The sequence below is a fragment of the Aotus nancymaae genome, unplaced genomic scaffold (assembly GCF_030222135.1).
Source record: "Aotus nancymaae isolate 86718 unplaced genomic scaffold, 86718_ANA_hifiasm-v0.15.2.pri h1tg000053l, whole genome shotgun sequence".
NCBI lineage: Eukaryota > Metazoa > Chordata > Mammalia > Primates > Aotidae > Aotus > Aotus nancymaae.
The window spans coordinates 6,928,769-6,951,801 of record NW_026988467.1 but is presented as its reverse complement, the minus strand read 5'-3'; the positions used below and the strand labels follow the sequence as shown (position 1 = coordinate 6,951,801).

The window sequence follows — 23,033 nt, the reverse complement described above, 5'->3', positions numbered from 1 at the left end:
CAATCTTGACATCTTTCAGATGCCACACAAACGACTTCTTGAACTAGTTGACAGTTTTGACCTTAGATAACATTACATTCCTTTTGATGATGTCATGTCTTTGGGAAGCAAATTTTTCTTTCTCCTTGTTGTTTTTGTTGCTGGTGACTTTTTTTTTTGAGATGGAGTCTCGCTCTGTCACTCAGGCTGGAGTGCAGTGACGTGATCTAGGCTCACTGTAACCTCTGCGTCCCGGGTTCAAGCAGTCCACCTACCTCAGCCTCTTGAATAGCTGGGATGCGCCACCACGCCTGGCTAACTTTTGTATTTTTAGTAGAGACGGGGTTTCACCATATTGGCCAGGCTGGTCTCGAACTCCTGACCTCAAGTGATGCATCCGCCTCAGCTTCCCAAAGTGCTGGGATTACAGGCATGAGCCACTGTGCCTGGCTGCAAAGCTAATTTTCTGGCAGTTGCTCTGATAAAAAGCAGATATCCGTGAAAACTTCCATGTGTCACAGGAAACGAGAGCGCACTGTAAAATGAGAAAGCCTCATTCAGATCAGAGTAGATCATTTCTTCTTTTAATATAGAGTTGGGACGAGAAGGAAACCTTTGGCCTTATCATCATTTTATTTGACTCATGGAATTAGTGGGCAAAAGCTGACATAACGTTATATGTGCCTGCAGTTGCTAAAATATGATATTGTCTAAAATAATCATAGGAGAGATAAAAGAGAATAAATCAGAAAGAAAAAAGTTGTATGATAGTGGAAAGATGAAGAGGGTGTTCAGTTGGCAGCATTCATCTTTTATTAGTGTATTTTTTTTTTTTTTTGCAATGATGATGCAAAGGCAATTGGTGTATTTTTTTTTTTTTTTTAATTCATGTGAGTGATTATTTCTTAGAAACTATTATAATTATTTTCAAGAAACTAAAGAAAGGCTTAGTCTGGAAAAAATATTTTGCAACACAGGTAGACATTTTTCAGGTACAGTTCTGTTATAGTAGGCATAGTCTATATTTATATATTTTGTTTCTTCTAAGTACATACTATTTAAAAACTGTATTAAGGAAAATTTCAGACTTGTATAAAAGCAGACAGATTAGTGTAGAGAATAGCCCTGTGTGCACTTATACCTTCAACAACTGCCAACTCTGGGTCAGTCTTGTTTCATTGTGACCCCTACTCATTGCTAATAATTTTTATTATCTGCTCAAACATTGCTTAATAATTTTCAAGAAACCCCAGATAGAGCAGTTCATGCTTGTAGATGCCTGTATGTCATTACATGTCTCTGACAGACAATCATAATCACAGCACTCTTTCACATTAAAAAAAACTAACAGTAAGATTTCTAATCTAATCAAATAGCCAGTGTTCAGATTTCAAGTAGCCTTTTTGTTTTTATAATTTGTTTGAGTCACAGCCAGATAAGGGGCCCCCATTGCAGCTGGCTGATGCGTCTTCACACGCTCATCAGCACGGGATGGAAACGCAGTTTGATTTGGGGTGTCCTTGGAGTGGATGTTCATATTTATTGAGATCATCAACTTTGAGTTGGAAAAGAAAATACATGTACTGTGGTGTGCCTTATTCTGAGATTAAAGGCGTTTTCTTTGAGTGGGGAGATAGAGTCTTGCTCTGCCATCCAGGCTGGAGTGCAGTGGCGAGATCTCAGCTCACTGCAACCTCTGCCTCCCGGGTTCAAGCAATTCTTGTGCCTCAGCCTCTCCAGTAGCTGGGACTACAGGCATGAACCACCATGCCTGGGTAATTTTTGTATATTCGGTAGAGACGGGGTTTCACCATGTTGGCCAGACTGGTCTCAGACTCCTGACCTCAAGTGATCTCCTCACCTCGGCCTCCCAAAGTGCTGGGATTACAGGCGTGAGCCACCGCACCCGGCCTAAAGTCACCTTTTATTTTTATTCAGAAAAGGAATGGCCAGTGGCAAACTAACTCAACCCTTTAGAAGGTGGGTATCTAGCTTGCCCATACAGGAACTTTCTGGTGCCATACTGTTGGCAGAGCGGAATTGGGCAGCTCCCTACTTGGGCTGTGTTCTGTGATTAGCGAGCAGTGAATGCCATGTAGTTTAGAAATGCCCTGGAGATGGCTTGGCTTCTTTTGGTGAGATGTGTTTGCACAGTATGTTGTGGTTAGATTTTTTTTTAATCCTTTTCCTTCTAGGAAGACCCTTGCTTTGGGTGACTTGGTTTCCATGGGCATTGTGTTCTCCTCCCTGTGTCTTTGGATGAGAGGGAAGATGGACATCTCACACTCCCTTCCCTTTGCCTCTGTAGGTCTGCGATGAGGAATGGCACCACTATGCCCTCAGTGTGGAATTCCCCAGCGTGACTCTCTATGTGGATGGCACGTCCCACGAGCCCTTCTCTGTGACTGAAGATTACCCGCTCCATCCATCCAAGATAGAAACTCAGCTCGTGGTGGGGGCTTGCTGGCAAGGTAACTGTCATGACTGCCCGCCCCCGGCTCGGGAATTAAGTTGCACTTTTTTACTAGGTTGGTGGCAGCAGGCTGCAATCAGTGTCCTACAGCCTTACCCTTGTGTCCTGGATCTTTTCCTTCCATTTCCTGTGTGCAGCCTTTTGGGGGCACTGCTGATGCCCCACTCTAGCTAGCTAGCTCTGTCTGTGGGTGCTCCATAAGGTGATAGGACTGACCACACCATACCTTTCCCGGAAACCCAGACGGGAGCATTCCACAGAGGGAGAGTGTAGTGGGGGGAACTGTTGTGTAAATTAATCTGTTTATCGAAAGGTTCACAAGGACAGAGAGGCAACAGCAAGAGTCAGGCACAGAAATAAAGGACACAGGAATAGAAGTGCACCTTGGACCTGGAGGACCCTTCCAGAGTCTTTATCACTTGGTGACCTGGTAGAAGTACTGCGAGGGCTCTGTTCCCCCTCAGCAAGGGCCACGCGTGGGGACAATTCCGTAGCAGTCTCTGCTGAGAGGGGATCCAGTAACCACCGGAGCATCAGTGCTCGTTACTTGTGCTTACCAAGTGGCAGGCTGTGTGCCAACTCCTTCGTACATGTCGTCTCACCTAAACCTTATGATCCTTTCCTTATAGCTGAAGAAACTCAGGCCCAGAGAAGCAACAAGCTGAGGATCACCCAGCTGATTAATCAGGAGCAATGGTTTTGAATATTTTTACTTTGAAAAGCCTGTGGGCCAGGGGTGGCGTCTCACGCCTGTAATCCTAGCACTTTGGGAGGCTGAGGCGAGCAGATCACTTGAGGTCAGGAGTTCGAGACCAGCCCGGCCAACATGGTGAAACCACGTCTCTACTAAAAATACGAAATATTAGCCAGCTATGGTGGTGTGTACCTGTGATCCCAGCTGCTTGGGAGGCTCAGGAAGGAGAATCGCTTGAACCTGGGAGGCGGAGGTTGCTTGAGCTGAGAATACCCCATTCCATTCTAGCCTGGGTAACAGAGTGAGACCCTGTCTCAAAAAAAAAAAAAAAAAAAAGCCAGGCGCAGTGGCTCACACCTATAATCTCAGCACTTTGGGAGGCCGGGGTGGATGGATCACAAGGTCAGGAGATCAAGACCATCCTGGCCAACATGGTGAAACCCTGTCTCTACTAAAATACGAAAATTAGCCAGGCATGGTGGCAGGCTCCTGTAGTCCCAGCTACTCGGGAGGCTGAGGCAGGGGAATTGCTTGAACCCAGGGAGTGGAGATTGCAGTGAGCCGAGATCACACCACTGCACTCCAGCCTGGCGAAAGAGTAAGACTATTTCAAAAAAAGAAAAACCTGTGTACTCTGGGCCCACACTCAGACTCACCAGTCAGGGTTTTTATTATTGTTATTGTTGTTGTTATTTTAACTTTTTATAAACATGAGGTCTTACCATGTTGCCCAGGCTGATCTCAGACTCCTGGATCAAGAGATCCTCCCACCTCAGCTTCCTAAAGTACTGGGATTACAGGTGTGAGCCACTGGACCCAGCTCAGACCTGGGATTTTAAAAGCCCTTTTTTGTGCCATGGAGCCCTTTGTGGTCTGGCGAGGCTGATGGACCCCTTCTTGTTAATCTACAAATAAAATACATAGAGGATTTCAAGGGTAATCAGTTAAACTGAAATATAGTTATTAACATCCTGAAGTATTAAATTTGTGAAACAGTAACACCAGGGGTACTTTATGTTAACAAATGAAGAACCAGCTTTAGCAGCAGGTCCAATAGTGGTGTAAATTCCAAGTCACGAGGGCTATGTGGCATCTGCAACAGCCATGGCCTGGGGTGCAAATACTAGTGACTTCTATTGGTGACAAAGTTGCAGTCACTGCTAACACTGCTGTGGTGTGTAGCCTACATGTATAACCAAAGGAAATGCTGAATTTCAGAAGTTAGTGGAAATAAGCATGTAATTTTTCCCATCCAAGTTCATGGACCCCTCAGGTTATGTAACCTCAGAGGTTCATGATTCCCACTTTGACCCTTGCACTTGACCCTGTGCTGTGTCATTTCAAGGTGTCATCATCATTAATTACTTTTCGATTTGTTTTTTCTCCCTATGGAAACGTCATACCTTGAGTTATGAAAGATGGCCAGGGGCAGTGGCTCACGCCTGTATTCCCAACACTTTGGGAGGCCAAGGTGGGCGGATCACTTGAGGTCAGGAGTTCGAGACCAGTCTAGCCAACATGACCAAACTGTCTCTACTAAAAATACAATTATTAGTTGGGTGTGGTGGTGAGCGTTTATAATCCCAGCTACTCAGGAGGCACGAGAATCACTTGAACCTGGGAGTTGGAGGTTGCAGTGAGCCAAGATCGTGTCACTGTATTCTAGCCTGGGAGACAGAGCGAGACTCCGTTTCAAAAGAGACAAAAAGGGCCGGGCGCGGTGGCTCACGCCTATAATCCCAGCACTTTGGGAGGCCGAGGCGGGTGGATCACAAGGTCAAGAGATCGAGACCATCCTGGTCAACATGGTGAAACCCCATCTCTACTAAAAATACAAAAAATTAGCTGGGCATGGTGGCGCGTGCCTGTAATCCCAGCTACTCAGGAGGCTGAGGCAGGAGAATTGCCTGAACCCAGGAGGCGGAGGTTGCGGTGAGCCGAGATCGCGCCATTTGCACTCCAGCCTGGGTAACAAGAGCGAAACTCCGTCTCAAAAAAAAAAAAAAGAGACAAAAAAAAAAGCTACACAAATTTTTTAAAATTCAGTTAATAGGAAAGAGGATCTCTTTTTTCCTGGTGGTTTCTCCCACTTTTACTACACATTGGCCTTGGAGAGCTTGGGCTGTGAGCTTCCTTCCTTTCTAACGGCGTGTTGTGGGGGGAGTCTTGGTGGGTGTGGAGGTAGCACATGGCTGTGGCTTAGTGAGCTTCACCTGGATACACTTCTAGCCTTCCCCCATGATGTGGCCCTGCCCAGCTGCTCCCCAGAGGACCGTTGAGGGGAGGGCTGCAGGGCTGCAGGGTGTGAGGAGCGGCCTTTCTCCTACATGACCTGGAGAGTGTTGGTTCTGTGCTTAGCCACCGTGTGTGTGCCTTTCTGGTAGGACATTACACTCTGGACACGACCCAGGAGGTAGAGGAGCTGAAGGTGATTATGGTTCCCAGGTCCACCATAGGCTCTGCTTCCCTAGGTGGGTTCCTTAGCCTCTGCGTCTCCCTCTCATTCAGGAAAAGTGATTGAAAATGCCTTCTTTCCTCTGTCGCCTAAATGCTAACACCTAGACAGATGCAGACTTGTTTGGCACTTCCAAAATATACAGATTTCCTCACGTTTTCTGTGTCCCAGGTGTTGGACACTGTGTGTGCTATGCCGTTTCGTCTGCACGGCGTCTTCCCTTTTAGGAAGAAGGTGCTGCTGGTCCAGAACTTGGTGTTATTTATATTGGGAGGGGAATGAATTCGATGTGTGTGCTTTCACTCATCTGATTTTGAATCTAACGTATGTTTTGGCAAGGAAGATGTGGGAAGGTGGAATAAAAGAAGAAAAGCCTGGGATTGGGGGTGGTAAATGTCACTTCTGGGAAAAGCTCATTGAGTACAAGCTTGCAGATGGGTGCACCCCGGAGCGGGGCCACAAGGGGATTTTCTCTTCGTGTTTTATACTTGGTTGCTTCAAACCTGGTTTTCAGGTCATTTGAAGGCCCTAACCTCTCCGTCCTTTTCTGTTGTCTTTGTCTTGCTTTTCCACAGAGTTTTCAGGAGTTGAAAGTGACAATGAAACTGAGCCGGTGACTGTGGCCTCTGCAGGTTGCTGGATTTTTTCCCTACAGTTCACTCTTCTGTTTCATTTAAAGATGATACATTGATTCATTCCACGTGTCGCATGAAATGGCCAGGTTGCATTTTGGGCTTGGACACCATCTGAGCCGCTTCTCCGCATTGCGCTTCCCCATTGCTTCATGGATTCCCTTTTCTGCCCGTGCTGACCCCAGTTGTAGCGAGGACAAATGACATCTCAGGCGGTGCACACGGGCCTCCCCCCACCCCCAATCCAGTTTTACCCTGACCGCCCTGCATGAGGCTCTCTGCTGAAATCTCACAGGCAGGTTTGGGAAGCTGCCTCGTGATTGTCATGCGGCCGAACCATGAGACAGGAAAAGACTTGTTTCTAGATACTCTGTCCTGATTGATGGTAAACTTTAAATAGACGTTTCTTTTTTTTTTTTTTTTTTTTGAGACGGAGTCTTGCTTTGTCGTCCAAGCTGGAGTGCAGTGGTGCGATCTCGGCTCACTGCAACCTTCACCTCCCGGGTGCAAGCAGTTCTCCTGGCCTCAGCCTCCCAAGTAGCTGGGACTACAGGCACGCACCACTGCGCCCAGCTAATTTTTATATTTTTAGTAGAGACAGGATTTTACCATGTTGGCCAGGCTGGTCTCAAACTCCTGACCTCAGGTGATCCACCCACCTTAGCTTCCCAAACTGCTGGGATTACAGGCGCGAGCCACCGTGCCCGGCAAATAGACATTTCTTAGAAACCTCAGTTCCTAGTGATGATTTACAGTGCCCGATTCCCGTATCAGAATGAGACACATTGCTGAAAATTTGTCTCTTTTCCTTCTTCAGTTTAAGAACAAGGTTTAGTTTAACCTGTTTCTGGCTCTTTGTTGTCATGTGTCAAGAGCCATTTTCTGGGTTTTGGTTTTCCTTGTAACATCTGCACTTCCCAGTAATCCTCAGGAGTAGGAGGCAGGAAGGGTAGGGGTGGGACTCAACACCATAGCATCCTTGAAATCGGCCATTCCATGCAGGGGAGATTTTAAGCCTCCCTTTTGTCCTCCCCTCCTGGATCATGTGGGTTCATTCCCTAGGGTGTGCTGGGTAGAGAAAACAGCCATGTGGGACCCAGCCAACTCAGCAGGCAGTGGCTGGAGGCTGGTGGCGGTAGGAAGTGTCACCATGCATCCTGGTGATGAGAACAGGGTAGGCTACCTTACTAGGGAGTGGCCAGAGGTGTGGGGACACTCAGGGGACCTCTTGGCTTCAGGTGAGGCACCCCCAACTCCCCCCTTCTCCAGGCCATGTGCATGATCATGAATGGTTTAATTTCTTCGTTGCGCTTCCATGTAGATTGCAAGGCTAACTGGACTTGGTATGAACTAACCTGCATGTCCATCCACCGAGCTGCCAGCACCGGTAACACCGCGTTGAGTGAGAAGTGAGCTGGGTGATGCCGGGCTGCACGCCTGATCTCCTCCTGTTCTCCCCTGACCCAAAGGTGGCGACCTGCACATGACCCAGTTTTTCCGAGGCAATCTGGCTGGCCTAACTCTCCGTTCCGGGAAACTCACCGATAAGAAGGTGATCGACTGTCTGTATACCTGCAAGGAGGGGCTTGACCTGCAGGTCCCTGAAGACAGCAGCAGAGGCGTACAGGTAACACTGAGCAGCTGCACAGCACTCATGGGCCTCTAAGACTGCAGCCCCGGAGGCTGGTGGGATGAGCCAGTAATCTGTGATTGATACGATTACTGTTGCGTAAAAGAGCTGTGTTCGCTGGACTTTAACAAGCTTTTCTTTTTCAAGTCAGCAATTCAAACTGACCCCAGGCCGGTCCTCTTTGTGGAGGCCTCTGTGGCTTCAACTGCTACAGTTTCTGCCTTATTCCCCTCCTCTCTCTGTCTGGTGTGATTTCAGATCCAAGCACACCCCAGTCAGTTGGTATTGACCTTGGAGGGAGAGGACCTCGGGGCATTGGATAAGGCCATGCAGCACATCTCCTACCTGAACTCTCGGCAGTTCCCCACGCCCGGAATTCGCAGACTCAAAATCACCAGCACAATCAAGTATGTCCTGATTTTTAACAGTAGGTCTGTTTCTCTCAATGACGCGTGTGTATTTAGGTTTTTAAGACAGCCTAACCTCCCTTCTTTAAGGAAAGGTGAGCCATCGTGTGTTATCAGAAAGTGTGGGGGAGAGATCTGAGTGACACTTAGGCGTCATGTTGGCAAGCGTGTTCCTGGAGGGGCCCCTGCAGGTGTCAGCAGGAGCCTGTGGATCCTACCCCCCATGTGCCTTTGTACAGGTGGCCTCCAGGATCGGCTCCCAAAGGCCTGACCCTTCCCCGTTTGTTGCTGGCAGGTGTTTTAACGAGGCCACCTGCATGTCAGTCCCCCCAGTAGATGGCTACGTGATGGTTTTACAGCCTGAGGAGCCCAAGATCAGCCTGAGCGGCGTCCACCATTTTGCCCGAGCGGCTTCTGAATTTGAAAGCTCAGAAGGGGTGTTCCTTTTCCCTGAGCTTCGCATCATCAGCACCATCACGAGAGAAGTGGAGCCTGAAGGGGACGGGGCTGAGGACCCCACAGGTAATGCGCTCTGTGGCGCGTGGGCCCCTCGCCTGGGCCGGAAACCCTGTTGCTGCGTGTACTTCTGGGGCTCTTTGCCTCTGTGGGATTTGGGAGGTTTCATTGTTTTTGTTGCTGTTCTGTCGGGTGTGCTTCTGGGATCTGACCGTGAGCTGGAGCTCATGTGATCTCTGGAATGCCGCCTGGGGGCCTTGCATCTTTCCCTGATTGCTCTCAGGCTCTGGGTTGCACCTGCCAGGCTGGTCAGCCCATGGGGGCACAGTGTCCCCACGATTCTTGCTCAGGACACATGAAACGCCCCCATTTCCTTTTTGTTTTTTAAGATGGAGTCTCACTCTTGTCACCCAGGCCGGATAGCGTGATCTTGGCTCACAGCAACCTCCACTTCCCGGGTTCAAGCGATTCTTCTGCCTCAGCCTCCTGAGTAGCTGGGATTACAGGCTTGTGCCATCACGCCTGGCTAATTTTTGTATTTTTAGTAGAGATGGGGTTTCACCCTGTTGGCCACGCGGGTCTTGAATTCCCCACCTCAGGTGATCCACCCACTTCGGCCTCCCAAAGTGCTGGGATTACAGGTGTGAGCCACCCCGCCCGGCCATTTTTGAAAGCGCCTCTCGCTTGCCTCTGTTGTTGGTCCTTATAAGAGCCGTGTGGGTTTGGGGTGAGCCGGCAGGGCATGAATGTGCCTGGCCACGCTGGGCCCCACTGCCCCTACAGTATTTCTGGTCGGACCTTTTTTGCAGTTCAAGAATCACTGGTGTCCGAGGAGATCGTGCACGACCTGGATACCTGTGAGGTCATGGTGGAGGGAGAGGAGCTGAACCACGAGCAGGAGAGCCTGGAGGTAGACATGGCCCGCCTGCAGCAGAAGGGCATCGAAGTGAGCAGCTCGGAGCTGGGCATGACCTTCACAGGTGAGGGGGAGCGTCGCAGCCACGCTGGTGGGCCAGGCTGCAAGGCGGGACCTTGAGAGCTCTTGGCTGGCGGCCGCCTGCCATCCGAGAATGTTGAGTTATCTTGGAGAGGGAGGGAGCGCGTTTGCTGGGAACACTGCTGGCTGCACACACACTCCCGTCTCCTGGACAGGAAGCAGATGTGCAGCCACTACTTCTAAAGGGGAAGGGTTGAGGTGTGGCATGGCACATCCCCCACAGAGGGAAGAATGGCCCCATGCATGTAGCACTTATTCCCATGGCTGGAAAGCCGACTTGTGTGACCCCTTGGCCTAGCTGACCCGGGTGTCTGATTGAGCTGCCTGTGCTGATGGCTGCGGCCCTGCCCGTGCTTCTGACTTAAGCCACCGGCAATCCTCCCCGTTTCCGCCCCTGCAGGCGTGGACACTATGGCCAGCTACGAGGAGGTTTTGCACCTCCTGCGCTATCGGAACTGGCATGCCAGGTCCTTGCTTGACCGGAAGTTCAAGCTCATCTGCTCAGAGCTGAATGGCCGCTACATCAGCAACGAATTTAAGGTGGAGGTGAGTACAGGGCTCCTGTAGAGGGGGGCCAATAGCAGCAGTACCTGGTGCCCTGACTCGCAGCCCTGATAATCACAAACGCCAGCCCTTAGAGCATTCCTGGTGGCAGCTGTACCAGCTCATTCTAGTCAGGGGTCGCCTTTCCAGCCTGGGGCCTGCTGCAGGCGACACCTGGGCTCGTTGGAGTGACAGCTTGTGCTTGGGGCGGCCTGGGGTGGGGGTGCCCCCCTTTCCCCGGCTGCCTCAGCCTGAGTCGGAGCCTAAGGAACCTTGCAGGGAGGTGACAAAGAGCAAGTGGCAGTTAATGCCTCTCGGGCTTCTCGAGATTTCCCACGAGAGAAACAGGAGGATGCTGTTTTATTTGTTTATTTATTTATTTTAGAGATGAGGTCTCACTGTGTTGCCCAGGCTGGTCTTGCCTACCTGGGCTCAGGCAATCTACCCGCCTTGCCTCCCAAAGTGCTGGGATTACAGGCATGAGCCACTATTCCCGCCAAGGATGCTGTTTTAGAAAGAGCAGCACCCAGGGAACCAAAGGTTCTTTGCGTCTGTGCCAGGTCACTGGCCCTCCTGCAAATGAAGCTGAGTCCTCGGCCCAGGCTGAGAGGGGCTCAGGCAGAGACCTGCACGGGGCAGGACCAGTGCTGCCAGGGCCGGCGATGGTGACTCACAGGCCACAATGGCTAGAGAGCAGCTCGCCCTGCTCTGAGATCATCCACAGACCTAGCCAGCGGCTGCTTCACCGCCCAGGTCCTCTGTGGCCTGGAGAAAACAGACCCAAAGTTACTCTTAGGAGTGGAACACCTCGCCATGAACTCGAGCAGAATGCTAAATCCAGTGCTGCAGAACCAACACCCATGTTGTTTGAGCCAGAGCGTAACAGATTTGAAATGAAATGAATTTCATTTGTGATTGATGCCGTCTTCCACATGACCGTGGTTTGAGGGAAAAGGTCTATGCCAGTGCTTCCCCGACGACCCATGGGGAAGGACCATTGGTTTATTTTTCTGCTCTTGTTTTGGGTATGTTCTTTTATGAAATGCAGTAAAAATGAATTGCGGCCAGGCGTGGTGGTGCTCGCCTGTAGTCCTAGCAGCTACTTGCGAGGCCGAGGTGGGAGGATCACTTCAGCACAGAAGTTCCAGGCTGCAGTGAGCCGTGACCATGCCTGTGAACAGTTACTGCTCTCCAGCCTGGGCAACAGAGGAAGAGCCAGCCTTAACAAGTAATAATACTTAGGGAAGCGAGGCATTTCCTGACTGTGTGGCAGTATCAGATTGTTGCAGCACTTTCTAAGTGCGTATTACTCTTTTTGGTTTGGTTGGTTTTTGTTTTTTTCTTTTTCTTTTGTGTTTGTTTTTAAAGTGCTTACTCTTTTTTTTTTTTTTATTCTGTCCTTTTCCTGTAGCACCATTTGTCCCCAGCTACAGTCCAGGAGCCACTCTGAGTGGCACTGGTCATGTCAGCTGCAGGACTCCATTGTCCGCTCTTGGACAGGCTCAGGTGGCCTGTCTCCAGCGATCCTCTCTGTCTGCTGCAGGTGAATGTAATCCACACGGCAAACCCCTTGGAACACGCCAACCACATGGCTGCCCAGCCCCAGTTCGTTCACCCTGAACACCGCTCCTTTGTTGACCTGTCAGGCCACAACCTGGCCAACCCCCACCCGTTTGCAGGTAGGACAAGGGAAGGGAGATGGAGCCCAGATGCCCCATGCTGTCCACCCTGCCCCAACCCCACCGTGAGCACAGCCTCCTGCTCAGAATGACCGCCGGGCATTCCCTGTCCCAGTTATTTGCCGTCATACACAAGGAAAGTAAAGCCCTCGAAGGGGACAAACGATATCACCACAGCCACAGAGCAGGACGTGGCCCAGCCAGATTGGAGGCCCGTGCTGAGTTCTTTTCAGTATTTCCTCCTGATCTGTGGGTTCAGGTGAAGCACGCTGTCCAGCCAAGGAGAGGTCCAGGCACAGCCAAGGAGGTTAAGGGCACGGTGGCCCTCTGACTGAGTGACCTCACTCACACACCCCCATTCTCCCACAGTTGTCCCCAGCACGGCGACCGTGGTGATTGTGGTGTGTGTCAGCTTCCTGGTGTTCATGATCATCCTGGGGGTCTTTCGGATCCGGGCTGCACATCAGCGGACCATGCGGGACCAGGACACCGGGAAGGAGAACGAGATGGACTGGGATGACTCCGCCCTGACCATCACCGTCAACCCCATGGAGGTAGGAGTGGGCAGGTGGCCCCCAGGACTGAGGGGCACCACAGGCCAGGGCCTCAGAGAAGCCAGCGCGGCGCGGCTCCGTCATGTTCACACACTTTCCCTGCGTCATCCGCACGGGCGTTAGGTGTCTTCATTTCCCATATGGGTAAACCGAGGCTCAGAGAGGCTTTATGCAAGGCCGTCCTGCTTAGAGAGTGTGGAGATGAGCTGTGCCAGGGCTTGGCGCTCTTGGGTCATGGTACTCCTGTGAGTTCTCTGGTGGGGCACCCGAGGTGCCGTCCCCAGCTGCTTTGTATGTGGGCGACTCCGTGGTTGCTGATTTGTGCTGTGTTTTCCCTTCACCTTGAATAAGATAACTTCCAGTGCCATCCTGGCTGCCCTGTTGCTGGGGAGGGAGACGCTGGGGCGAGTTCTCCTTCCTCTGGCTGTCAAAAGGAGAGTGCCGGGTGACGGGGCTGTGGCCAGGCCGGACTCATGGGGCCGTCACTTCTCTTTGCCAGACATACGAGGACCAGCACAGCAGTGAGGAGGAAGAGGAGGAGGAGGAGGAAGAGGAGAGCGAGGACGGTGAGGAAGAAGATGACATCACCAGTGCAGAGTCGGAGAGCAGCGAGGAGGAGGAGGGGGAGCAGGGTGACCCCCAGAACGTGAACCGGCAGCAGCAGCTGGAGTGGGACGACTCCACCCTCAGCTACTGACCTGCGTCCCTGGCCACCTTTGTTTCTGCTTCCGAAGACGCTGCTGTCATCCGTTCTCCCATTCCCAAGGGTCCATGGTGTACAAAGTCATTTCGGCCAGTAGGTGTGCAGACCCCTCCCCGCCGCGATTGTCGCCGTGCTTGGTGTGTAGGACCCTAGGCTCCCCCCGCCCTCTGCCTGGTCGCCCTCTTCAGTCCCATGAGGAGCTGACGAGTCCTCTCTGGCTGCCATCCGGCTCATGCAGGGGCCTCTCAGCGCCTCGGCCCCGCCTTTGTGTCTGGAGTCTCCCCCACCGGGGAGAGGACCCGGCCCTCGCGCTCCAGAAAAGCCATGCCAGCTGGACTCGTTGACAAAGGGTAAAAAATGCTCACTCCCACCCAGTAATCATTTTTTTCTTTTTTTAAAAAAAGTTTTTATTTTTTCCAAACTAGTGCATGTATAAATAATGGCAGGATGGGGGTACTGTGTAGATGATTAACTGACTTTTTAATATTTTGTAAATAAATCGGATTCCTGTGTCCTTTGTGCTAGTGTAACCCAGGACTGGAATGTAAAGTGAATGAAGTTGAGAGCTCTGAGCACGGGCTCTTCCCGCCAGAAGGCACCCTCCCTCCCCAGTGTGGCTGGGAGTCAGGGCCACAGGCCTTTACGTGTGCTGCTCAGGAGACTGGATCAGGGACCGTTCTTTGGTAGCTACAAGTAGCTGGGCCTTGCCTTTGGGATTCTGCCTGCTCCTAACTTGGTGTGGGTGTGTGGGTGCAGGGTCCCCGGCCCCTTTTCCACACTCCTCCTCCGACAGCAGCTCCCTGTGCAGCGGCCTGGACTCACCGTGCACAGCCTTGTGGTTTATGCTTAGATGTACGTTTCCCTGCTGGTCAAAGGGGCATAGACGACTACAGAAACTGACAGACAGGCGTCCTGCAGACCGCTGGCCACTCCCTTCAGAGACGGCAGAAGTCTTGAGTGATCCGTACTCAGAACATCCAGCAGAGACCCGTGGCCCGAAGGCAAAAAAGTGCTAGAATTTTCCAAAACAGCCTGTTCTGTCCTCTCTCCTCCCCAGAGCCCCGTGGGATGCCTCCTGCCGGCAGTGGGGTGAAGTCTCTCTCCCCTAGGAGCCCTGCTGCTTTGCTTGGTGGTGGTAGGGCAAAAGGAGAGAAAACAACAGTCATGGTCTAAAACCCACACGGCACTTTGCTCTTAGTTACATGTAAAATTTTAGACTTCTAAAACGGGTGGGCAATCATTTTGAATACTGTTCTGTGACCCTGACCGCTTGTTCCGAGGACACTGCCGGCTGCGCTGTGTTGTGTGTGGCCATCCTCCATGTCCCGTCCCTGTAGCTGCTCTGTTTAGACAGCGGACGCTCATGCCCAGGGGATGTCCTCATGCTGTATGTCGCCGCCACGGTTTCCCTCTGCAGATGTGTATATTGATGATAGGTCAGAAAGTGTATCTGCTACAATAAAGTTCTGGTTCTAACAACTCCAGTCGGCGTGGGGCTTGTCTTCTCTCCTGTTTTCATTTTAATCCTGCACTCCCTTGTTTCTTTTTGAGCCGAGAACATAAGAACATAAAAAGGCTTTTTTCTCTCTTTTTTCATCTGCCTTTACTTCTCGTTTCAAGGTTTCACAGAGTGCTGGTCTCAACCCACATCAGTGATACTGAACTCACTTTCCCCACACAGAAACATGAAATGATTTAAAAAAATAGAAAATACTCTTCTCACCAGGCACATAAGACTGTACACCCAAACCAGAAACGCTGCGGCTGTGCAAAGTATGCTCCCACGCACGCGCACACAGGCGCACTGAAATAAATAACATGCACGCACGCACGGCTTTCCCCATTTCAGAACAAGTAGACGGTCTGGTGAGTTTCAGCACTTGCCAGGAACAGGCGTGTGGTCGGGGAGGTGCCCCGCGGGTGGCACTGACTGCTGGCGGACCCCTGGTGGATCAAACAGAGCTGGCACCAGAGCCGCTGAGTGGGCGGCTACTTCTGGCTCTGTTGAGTTTTGGAAGACCTTTGAGAGATCAACAGCATCACTGGGCAGGGCCTGAGTTCACGATACATTAGGATCGTCTATGAGCTGCTAAAAGCCCACAGTCCTACCCTCCTCTGCAGAGCTGGCTTCTGCAGGCTGGGAGAGGCCCTGGAACCTGCATTTCTAAAGCTGCTCAATTCCAGGCCTTTGGAGGCTTAAGGAAGCCATTTCAAACGAAGTACAGTCAGAAAAACAGATCCCAGCACGCCCCTCGTGCTCACATGTCTGCTACCTGAGCACGCTCACAGCAGGTTCCCAAAGGTGGTGGTTCTAGAAGAGATCTGGCCTCATCCTTTTGTTAAAACCTGCTTTCAGAGGAGGCAGAGTGGGCCAGGTGCGGTGGTTCACACCGGTAATCCCAGCACTTTGGGAGGCTGAGGCAGGTGGATCACCTGAGGTCAGCCTGGCCAACATGGTAAAACCCTGTCTCTACTAAGAATACAAAAACTGGCTAGGCATGGTGGTGCACACCTGTGATCCCAGCTACCCAGGAGGCTGAAGCAGAATCCCTTGAACCCAAGAGGTGGAGCCTGCAGTGAGCCGAGGTCATAGCACTGCACTCCAGCCTCGGGGACAGAGCGAGACTCTGGCTCAAAAAAAAAAAAATTGAGATAATGGCAGAGTGTTTGCCTCTGACCTGCTTTTGCCTTCACGCATGACCGGGGTGAGCTACACGAGGCCCAGATCTCTTTCACACGCCCTGAGGACCAGCATATATTCTGCTTTATAGGGCTGGGCCCGAGCTCCCCAGCCGTAGAGGTTTAGTGAGTTGTCTATTATTTTCTTACCTGCAAACAAAATTGCTTTACAATAGAGAGGTGAGGGGGTTCTCGTACCCAAGAACCACTTGAAAAGTGGAGAGCAAGCATCCCTGAATCTAGGGGGTACTCCAGCCGCCTCGGGGAGCTGCCAGAACTCCGTCTAGGAGGACACATAGGGGGTCACATGAGCCGATGAGAATCGGGGCGTCCTGTCGGACAGTAGGCACAGGTGACCGCCAGGACCCAGGCAGTCCGGCGGGAGGCCTGGGAAGAAGGTTCCCCCCGGAGGACGACAGTCTTTGCTGGGCCCAGATCCACCAGCTGGAAGACTTGGCGTGACAGTACTCAGCCGAGAGCACGGTGCAGCCTCCAGGGGCCCGGCACCGCCGCTGTGCGAAGGAGGCATTTTCCATTTATGGCTGTTTAGTTCCTTAAAAAAAGTCAAGTCATAAATAAATAACCAGTGTAAACAAAAGGCAGTTGTGTGGGTTCCTTCCCACGAGGTGCAGTTCAGGCTCTTCAGCCCATGTAGGACAACCAAGGTGCCTGGTCCCCACGGCCCGAGGCCACCTACTCTGGGGCCTGGGGCTGGGAGGAGCCCTACTGCCTGTTGTCTTTGGACACGTTGTGGGCCAGCCAGTTCACTTTGGTTTTCCAGCTCTCGCGGAGGGCCTCGTTAAACTTCACTCGGAAGTGCTTCAGCGCCTCCTCCTCTGTTTTCCCCAGTGCCAGGGAGTCCTGCAAACACATCACAGCAGTGTCCACGTTAAGGGGCCCAGATCCTGCTCCGGGATGCAGGCCTCTAGGGACTTCAGAGTCACAGCGTGAAGGGGTTAGCAGACAGCCCCCGGTATCTTGGGAAAAGCTCTCTGTTCCCATCCCACCCTGAGACAGTCCCCCAACCCACCCTCAAATGAAGATGCCAAAGACATCTTGGCCCAGAGCCCCCAGGTGCCAGGTGACCTCGCCTCCCCCACTGGAGAAGTGGCTCCGGGAGGAGCATGGGAGCAGCTTCCTTCAGGGATCGGGCGCCACAGGGAATGTCCTGGCAAGCACATGTGGCCCCAGCAGCCTCACTGCCCCACCCCACCTCCTCACACGGAGAGGACACAGGAAGGAAAAAAATAATACATATATATTTGAGACAGTCTTGCTGCGTCGCCCTGGCTGGAGTGTAGTAGCACGATCTTGGCTTACTGCAACCTCTGCCTCAGCCTCCTGAGTAGCTGAGAGATGGCGCCCACCACCACACCCGGCTTTTTTTTTTTTTTTTTTTTTTTTTGAGACAGAGCCTTGCCCTGTCACCTGAGCTGGAGTGCAGTGGTGTGATGTAGGCTCACTGCAGCCTCGCCTTGTGTTCAAGCAGTTCTTTTGCCTCATCCTCATGAGTACCTGGGATTACAGGCATGCCCCACTATGCCTGGCTAATTTTTTGTATTTTCAGTAGAGACAGGGTTTTGCCATGTTGGCCAGGCTGGTCTCAAATTCCTGACTTCAGGTGATCCGCCCGCCTTGGCCTCCCAAAATGCTAGGATTATAGGTGTGAGCCATCATGCCTTGCCTGGAAAAATACCTTTGAGAAGGCAGAGGGAGCCAGCTCTCATGCAGCCGTCAGGGAACCCCAGAGCCCCTGCAGCCCCTGAGCACAAGTGGGCCGACCCGGAGAGGCTGCAACACATCGGCTGCTGAATGGGACCACGCCCAGGTGGCTCAGCTGCTGCATCCACTTCCCCTCCACCGCCCACCAAGCCCACTGCTGGGTCCTGGGACGGCTTGAGGCACTCGGAGCTCAGTGCCCTTCGGGGCCTGTTGTACTCAGGGCCCTCCTGGGACAAGCTGCTTCCCATTGCTCCAGGACAAGCCTTGGAAGGCCACTGGCGACAGCAGTCTCCTGCCCGGCACATACCTTGAGATACTGGATGTCTTTGGAGCAGCTGAGCTCAGGCAGGCCTGCCGCCCGCATCAGGGCAAAGAGGTGGAGGAAGAGAAGCCCGTGGCGCCGCAGGATGGTGTAAGCCCTTTCACAGTAGCCCCGGAACCTGCAGGGGTGGGGGCAGAGGAGGTGAAGCCAGGACCTCCCAGCCACAGGCCAGACAGAGGCCGGCTGCTCTGCATCCAACCAGCACCTTCCCCGAGGGCACCTGCCCTCGCCCTGGAAATGGACACAAGGCCCCCAGTTCCTCTAACTGACCCCATGCCCCAGCCAGCCTCCTTCTGCACGACCCACAAACCTGCCCACGCTGCCCAAAAGGGGCACTGCAGGGTGGAGCTGGAAGCCAGGGGCATGTTCCAAACCCATCAGCAGCTGGGGCGGGGGGCCAGGTGTGGGGCTGAGAGCTGAGCCCCATCCTGCACCCTGTCTGGGAAGCTCTGCCCCCTCCCCTGGGCCCCAAAGGGGCATCTGGTGGGGCTCGGGCACTCTCACCTTTCAAATTTCTCACTATTATTAGTCTTCCCCTGCTGAATCACATGGACAAAGTCATAGGTGAGGATGAACGGGACACGCTCGCGGTTGATTCCAAACTTGGTCTTGAAATTCCCCAGAAAGTGGCCAAAATCAATGTGGAACAGCTAAGGGGAGGGGAGGGGAGAGGAGGGGGAGGACTGAGAAGGTGTCAGAGTGGAGAGAATCCAGGGAGACAGGAAGCCGGCAGGGCTGGGGGACCCCTGCCGCAGAGCTGTGTGCCAGGCAGAAGGGCCAGCAGGCTGGGGCCAGAAGCCAGGTCCCTGCAGCCACCACCAGCACCACCCCCGTACCTGCCCACTCTCTCGGATCATGATGTTGTCGCTGTGTCGATCGCCGATGCCCAGCACGTACGTGGCCACACAGTAGCCAGCACAGGAGAGCGTGAACTCCTCGATGGCTCGATCCAGGGCCTCCCTGGGTGGGGAAGATTGAAAACCATGATCACACCATTCTGTAGCTCCCTACCAAGAGGTGGGTAATCACTCCCTCTCCCCTTGAATCTGGCCCTGTGACCTGCTTTGACCAACAGAACCTGGAGGATACGATGCTGGGCATCGCTTGCAGACACTGTTCCAGAGCCAAGGCCTGAGGACACCTGAAGATCTTGAACCCCACCCCCTCAACACAGAGCCACCCAGGGAAGGTGAGGCTGCTAAGTGAGGAGGCCACATGCAGAGAGGTATCGCCGACAGCTGGTGCCGAGGCCCCAGGAAGGAAACGGGTTATCTCAGACCCTCCTGCCCAGTTAAGGTACCAGATGAGAGCAGCTGTGCAACCGATTCTACGAAACCAGCAGAAGAGCCACTCGGCTGAGCCCAGCTCAAGCTGCAGATTTGTGAGCCAATTGTAAACGGCTGTTTTTTAAGTTCCTGTGCTTTGGATGGTGTTGCATAGCAACAGATACTGATACCTGGGGGACAGAGACCCATCTCACCCCAACCCAGACACAGGCTGGTCCTCAACTGAGCCAAGTAGCCACAGCCACGGTCCGAGGCTCCTCCCCGCTCCTTTGCTCTGGCAGGCTAGGTGCTCCCATTCCACACCTCTTAGGAAGGAGAGGGGCCTACCCCTGGGCCTGAAACCCACCCCGGGTTCTTGGACTTCAGCCAGTTGAGCAGGGCATCCTTGTTGAAGGCGGCTGTGGCTGCCATGTTGCTCTTGTTGAGCTGGATGTTGGCGATGGTGTCCGAGCGAAGGACCACCTCAATGAGGCCGGTGCGGTCCCCGGTGGGGAGGCAGCCATAGGGGGTCATCCTAGGCAAGTGGGAAGAGGGACGGGCAGATGCCATGGTCAAGGGTCATCCCTGAGGCCACTTGAGCCCTGGAAACTCAAGGTGCCCTAAAAGGCCACAGAAGATGCTGCTAGAAAGCAGGGGAGAGGCCAGGCGTGGTGGCTCATGCCTGTAATCCCAGCACTTTGGGAGGCCGAGGCAGGTGGATCATGAGATCAGGAGATCGAGGCCAGCCTGGCCAACATGGTGAAACCGCCGTCTCTACTAAAATACAAAAAGCTAGCCGGGCATGGTGGTGTACACTTGTAGTCCCAGCGACTTGGAAGCCTGAGGCAGGGGAATCACTTGAACCCAGGGGAGGTGAAGGTCACAGTGAGCTGAGATCATGACACTGCACTCCAACCTGGCCAGAGATGCTGGCACCTTGGAGACACCAGCACCAGCATCCAAGGTGCAGAAATCATCAAGGCTGAGCTCAGGTTGGCTTGAAAGAGAATCAGCCAGGGTGCTTGGGAGAAGATGCCACTGCATCCCAAGATGGGCTGGGGAGCCAGGGACACCCAGGCAAAGAAATCAACAGAGCAGGGTACACCCTAAGGCGGCCTTCCCTCGCTCTGCTGCCCACTGTCCCCAGCTCTTCCTAGGACAGTCCTTTCCCTGGCTGAGATGGTCATGTCGCCTTCGACAGGGACCCCTCCAGAGGCACGGCCTCCCGGCCGGGCACAAAAACCAAGGGACAATGGGGCGGGGGTGCCCTCACCTCAAGTCCAGCCCCTCCTGCTTCCACAGGACGTCCATGAGCTGGATCATCTGCAGGGTCAGCATGTCCTGCCGGAGGTCTGTGAGGCCGGCCAGCAGGAAGAGAGGCGGCGTGAGTTTCTGGTAGGTTCTCTGCTTCCAGCCACACCCACGCCCCTAAGTCCCAGGATTCTGTCTTCTCCACTCCCCCTCTATGATCCCCCCAGGACCCCCCCAGGCAGTACAGGTTGGGTGTGGGGAGGCCAGGCCTCACCGTCCCCATTCTTAAAGATGATGCCCACGCTGCCGCCGCTGCTGGCCTCCTCATTGCTATACATGATCCACAGCGGCTTCATCTTGGAGTCCATGAAGGTGCATTGCTCCACGCTGTGGGCCAGAGAGCGGGCGGTCACTGGGGCTCCTCCGCCAGCCTCCTGGGGGTGGGAGGAGCCCTAATGGGGGGGCTTGGGCTTACCAGACTTCAGCCAGCAGGGTGCTGGGGTCAAGAGGGGACTGCAGGTGGGAGAGGGCCTCCAGGTAGGCCTCCTGCCGCATGCACAGGTGCATCAGCTCCTTGGTCTGGGGCTTGGGGGTCTTCTGAGAGCTCAGCTTGACGAAGTCGTTCAGGGCCTTCAGCTTGCTCAGTGCTTCCCCCTGGTGGGAGATGGGAGGGCGGCAGTGGGCAGGTCCCAGCCTCGGCCTGGCCCTGGGGATTCTCAGAGGCTCAGGGCCGCCCCTGCCCACCCCCAGGACCCCCGAGCCTCACCTGCTTCATCAGCACCTTCATGTGGTGGGTGCTGCCCCTGCAGTAGGCCTCCAGGATGAGGCCAAAGCGCAGGGCCACCGATGGCACGTGCATCTCGGAGCTGGAGGGGGATGGGAGGGCTGAGCCTCGCCAGGGAGGGCCACGCAGCCCCTCCTGCCCAGCATGACCCAGCCTGGCCAGGACAAACAGGCCTGCTGGAAACGTCCCCCACGGCCCTCCAGGGAGACTCAGGGGCTGGGATTCCCAGAGAAATGGCTGGGGTGGGTCCCGCTACCCACCGAAGGTGCCAGAAAAGGAAGTGGCCGATCTTGCGGTTGGCCAGGGCCCGGTCCAGCAGGAATTTGGTCAGCTCGCAGTCCAGGTAGGACTCGTACTTGAGCACCTGCACCAACTGCAGCAGGTACTGGAACAGCTCATCGTCCCTGCAGGGAAGGAGAGCGCTGGGGCCTGGAGCTCCCTGACTTGGGACGGGGGTGGCAGCCAGAGGGACGACAGGCAGGAGGGAGCAAGCCCATAGGAAGTTTCGGGCCCACCCCACCCACGTCCTGGCAGCCAGGGCACACAGCTGCCCTCTGGAGCAGTGGGGAGCACCCAGCTGGGACTCACGTCAGTTTCCGCAGGGACTTGATGGCGAAGGAGCCCACGTGGCAATCAGGGAAGCTGAAGTCCAGCAGCTCTAGGGCGCCCAGGACGGGCAGTTCTGGCCAGGAACACAGCAGGTACAGCATCTGCGGAGAGCCGAAGTCAGGGTTGGGGGTGCCTGGGGTCAGGGTGGTGGGCAGCCAGAGTCAGGGTGGTGGACGACCGGGGTCAGGGTGGTGGACGGCCGGGGTCAGGGTGGTGGACGGCCGGGGTCAGGGTGGTGGGGAACCGGGGTCAGGGTGGTGGGGAACCGGGGTCAGGGTGGTGGGCAGCCAGAGTCAGGGTGGTAGACGGCCGGGGTCAGGGTGGTGGGCCAGGGTCAGAGTGGGGACTGGCCAGGGTCAGGGTGGGGGTTGCCCAGGGTCAGGGTGGTGGGTGGGCAGGGTCAGGGCGAGGGTGGGCTGGGGTCAGGGTGGTGGGCGGTAGGGGTCAGGGTGGGGGTTGCCCAGGGTCAGGGTGGTGATGGCTGGGGTCAGGTGAGGGTTGCCCAGGGTCAGGGTGGTGGGTGGGCAGGGTCAGGGTGGGGGTTGCCCAGGGTCAGAGTGGTGGGTGGGCAGGGTCAGGGTGGGGGTTGGCCGGGTTCAGGGTGGCGGGTGGGCAGGGTCAGGGTGGGGGTTGGCCGGGGTCGGGGTGGTGGGTGGCTGGGGTCAGGGTGGTGGGTGGCTGGAGTCAGGCTGGTGGCTGGCCAGAGGCTGTGGTCTGCCCCTAGCTCCACCCCCAGGTGCCCCTCCCCACCCACCTGGGCCACATCCTCATGCTTGTTCCACTTGGTGACCAGCAGCAGCCGGGCTAGCGCCTCTGGGAAGCGCTCCTGGACCTCGTGCCGCAGCTTCCACAGCAGGTCCTTCTCGTGTTCATATAGCTCCCCACACCCCCGCCGCTCCAGGATTTCCCGCAGCTGCAGCTGCTGAGGGGTGTGCGCAGGGGTGAGGGCTGCGCAGGGGTGAGGGCTCCGGCTCCCGGCTTGCTCCATGCCCCGCAGCCCCCACCCCCACCCCACTCACCTCCTCCTCCGTGACACGCACGCACTCGCTGTGCCGCCCCAGCTCCAAGATCTGCAACAAGCAGCTGCCCTCAGCGTCCTCGGGGCCTGGACCAGCCCAGGCGGGATTCCCAGGCAGGGCGTCTCCACCCCGATCATCCTCGAGGGGGCGCTGTCCCGGGCATGGAGGGACAGCCACAGC

General features: G+C 54.4%; 2 protein-coding genes across 12 annotated transcripts in view; one reads left to right on the top strand and one right to left on the bottom strand.

Annotated features, from left to right (window-relative positions):
* The window catches only part of CLSTN1 (calsyntenin 1), a 110,816-nt gene extending 96,130 nt beyond the window's left edge, over positions 1-14,686 (top strand). For 4 of the 6 annotated variants that reach the window (XM_064363222.1, XM_064363224.1, XM_064363221.1 and 1 more), the window contains 10 exons: positions 2,288-2,450; positions 6,177-6,233; positions 7,703-7,860; positions 8,122-8,270; positions 8,566-8,792; positions 9,536-9,706; positions 10,124-10,269; positions 11,810-11,945; positions 12,315-12,499; positions 12,999-14,686. In XM_064363222.1, the coding sequence (XP_064219292.1) occupies positions 2,288-2,450; positions 6,177-6,233; positions 7,703-7,860; positions 8,122-8,270; positions 8,566-8,792; positions 9,536-9,706; positions 10,124-10,269; positions 11,810-11,945; positions 12,315-12,499; positions 12,999-13,196 (1,590 nt within the window). In that variant the 3' untranslated portion in view covers positions 13,197-14,686. The remainder of the gene's footprint in view (positions 1-2,287; positions 2,451-6,176; positions 6,234-7,702; positions 7,861-8,121; positions 8,271-8,565; positions 8,793-9,535; positions 9,707-10,123; positions 10,270-11,809; positions 11,946-12,314; positions 12,500-12,998) is intronic. The other 2 variants (XM_064363225.1, XM_064363223.1) reach the window with 1 other exon arrangement.
* The window catches only part of PIK3CD (phosphatidylinositol-4,5-bisphosphate 3-kinase catalytic subunit delta), a 73,765-nt gene continuing 63,913 nt past the window's right edge, over positions 13,182-23,033 (bottom strand). For 5 of the 6 annotated variants that reach the window (XM_064363216.1, XM_064363218.1, XM_064363217.1 and 2 more), the window contains 13 exons: positions 22,854-22,904; positions 22,589-22,756; positions 21,814-21,935; positions 21,486-21,629; positions 21,208-21,307; positions 20,917-21,095; positions 20,716-20,828; positions 20,464-20,542; positions 19,558-19,725; positions 18,762-18,885; positions 18,430-18,575; positions 17,911-18,043; positions 13,182-16,742 (listed from right to left, as the gene is read on the bottom strand). In XM_064363216.1, coding sequence (XP_064219286.1) covers positions 16,605-16,742; positions 17,911-18,043; positions 18,430-18,575; positions 18,762-18,885; positions 19,558-19,725; positions 20,464-20,542; positions 20,716-20,828; positions 20,917-21,095; positions 21,208-21,307; positions 21,486-21,629; positions 21,814-21,935; positions 22,589-22,756; positions 22,854-22,904 — 1,665 coding nt within the window. In that variant the 3' untranslated portion in view covers positions 13,182-16,604. The remainder of the gene's footprint in view (positions 16,743-17,910; positions 18,044-18,429; positions 18,576-18,761; positions 18,886-19,557; positions 19,726-20,463; positions 20,543-20,715; positions 20,829-20,916; positions 21,096-21,207; positions 21,308-21,485; positions 21,630-21,813; positions 21,936-22,588; positions 22,757-22,853; positions 22,905-23,033) is intronic. The other variant, XM_064363220.1, reaches the window with a different exon arrangement.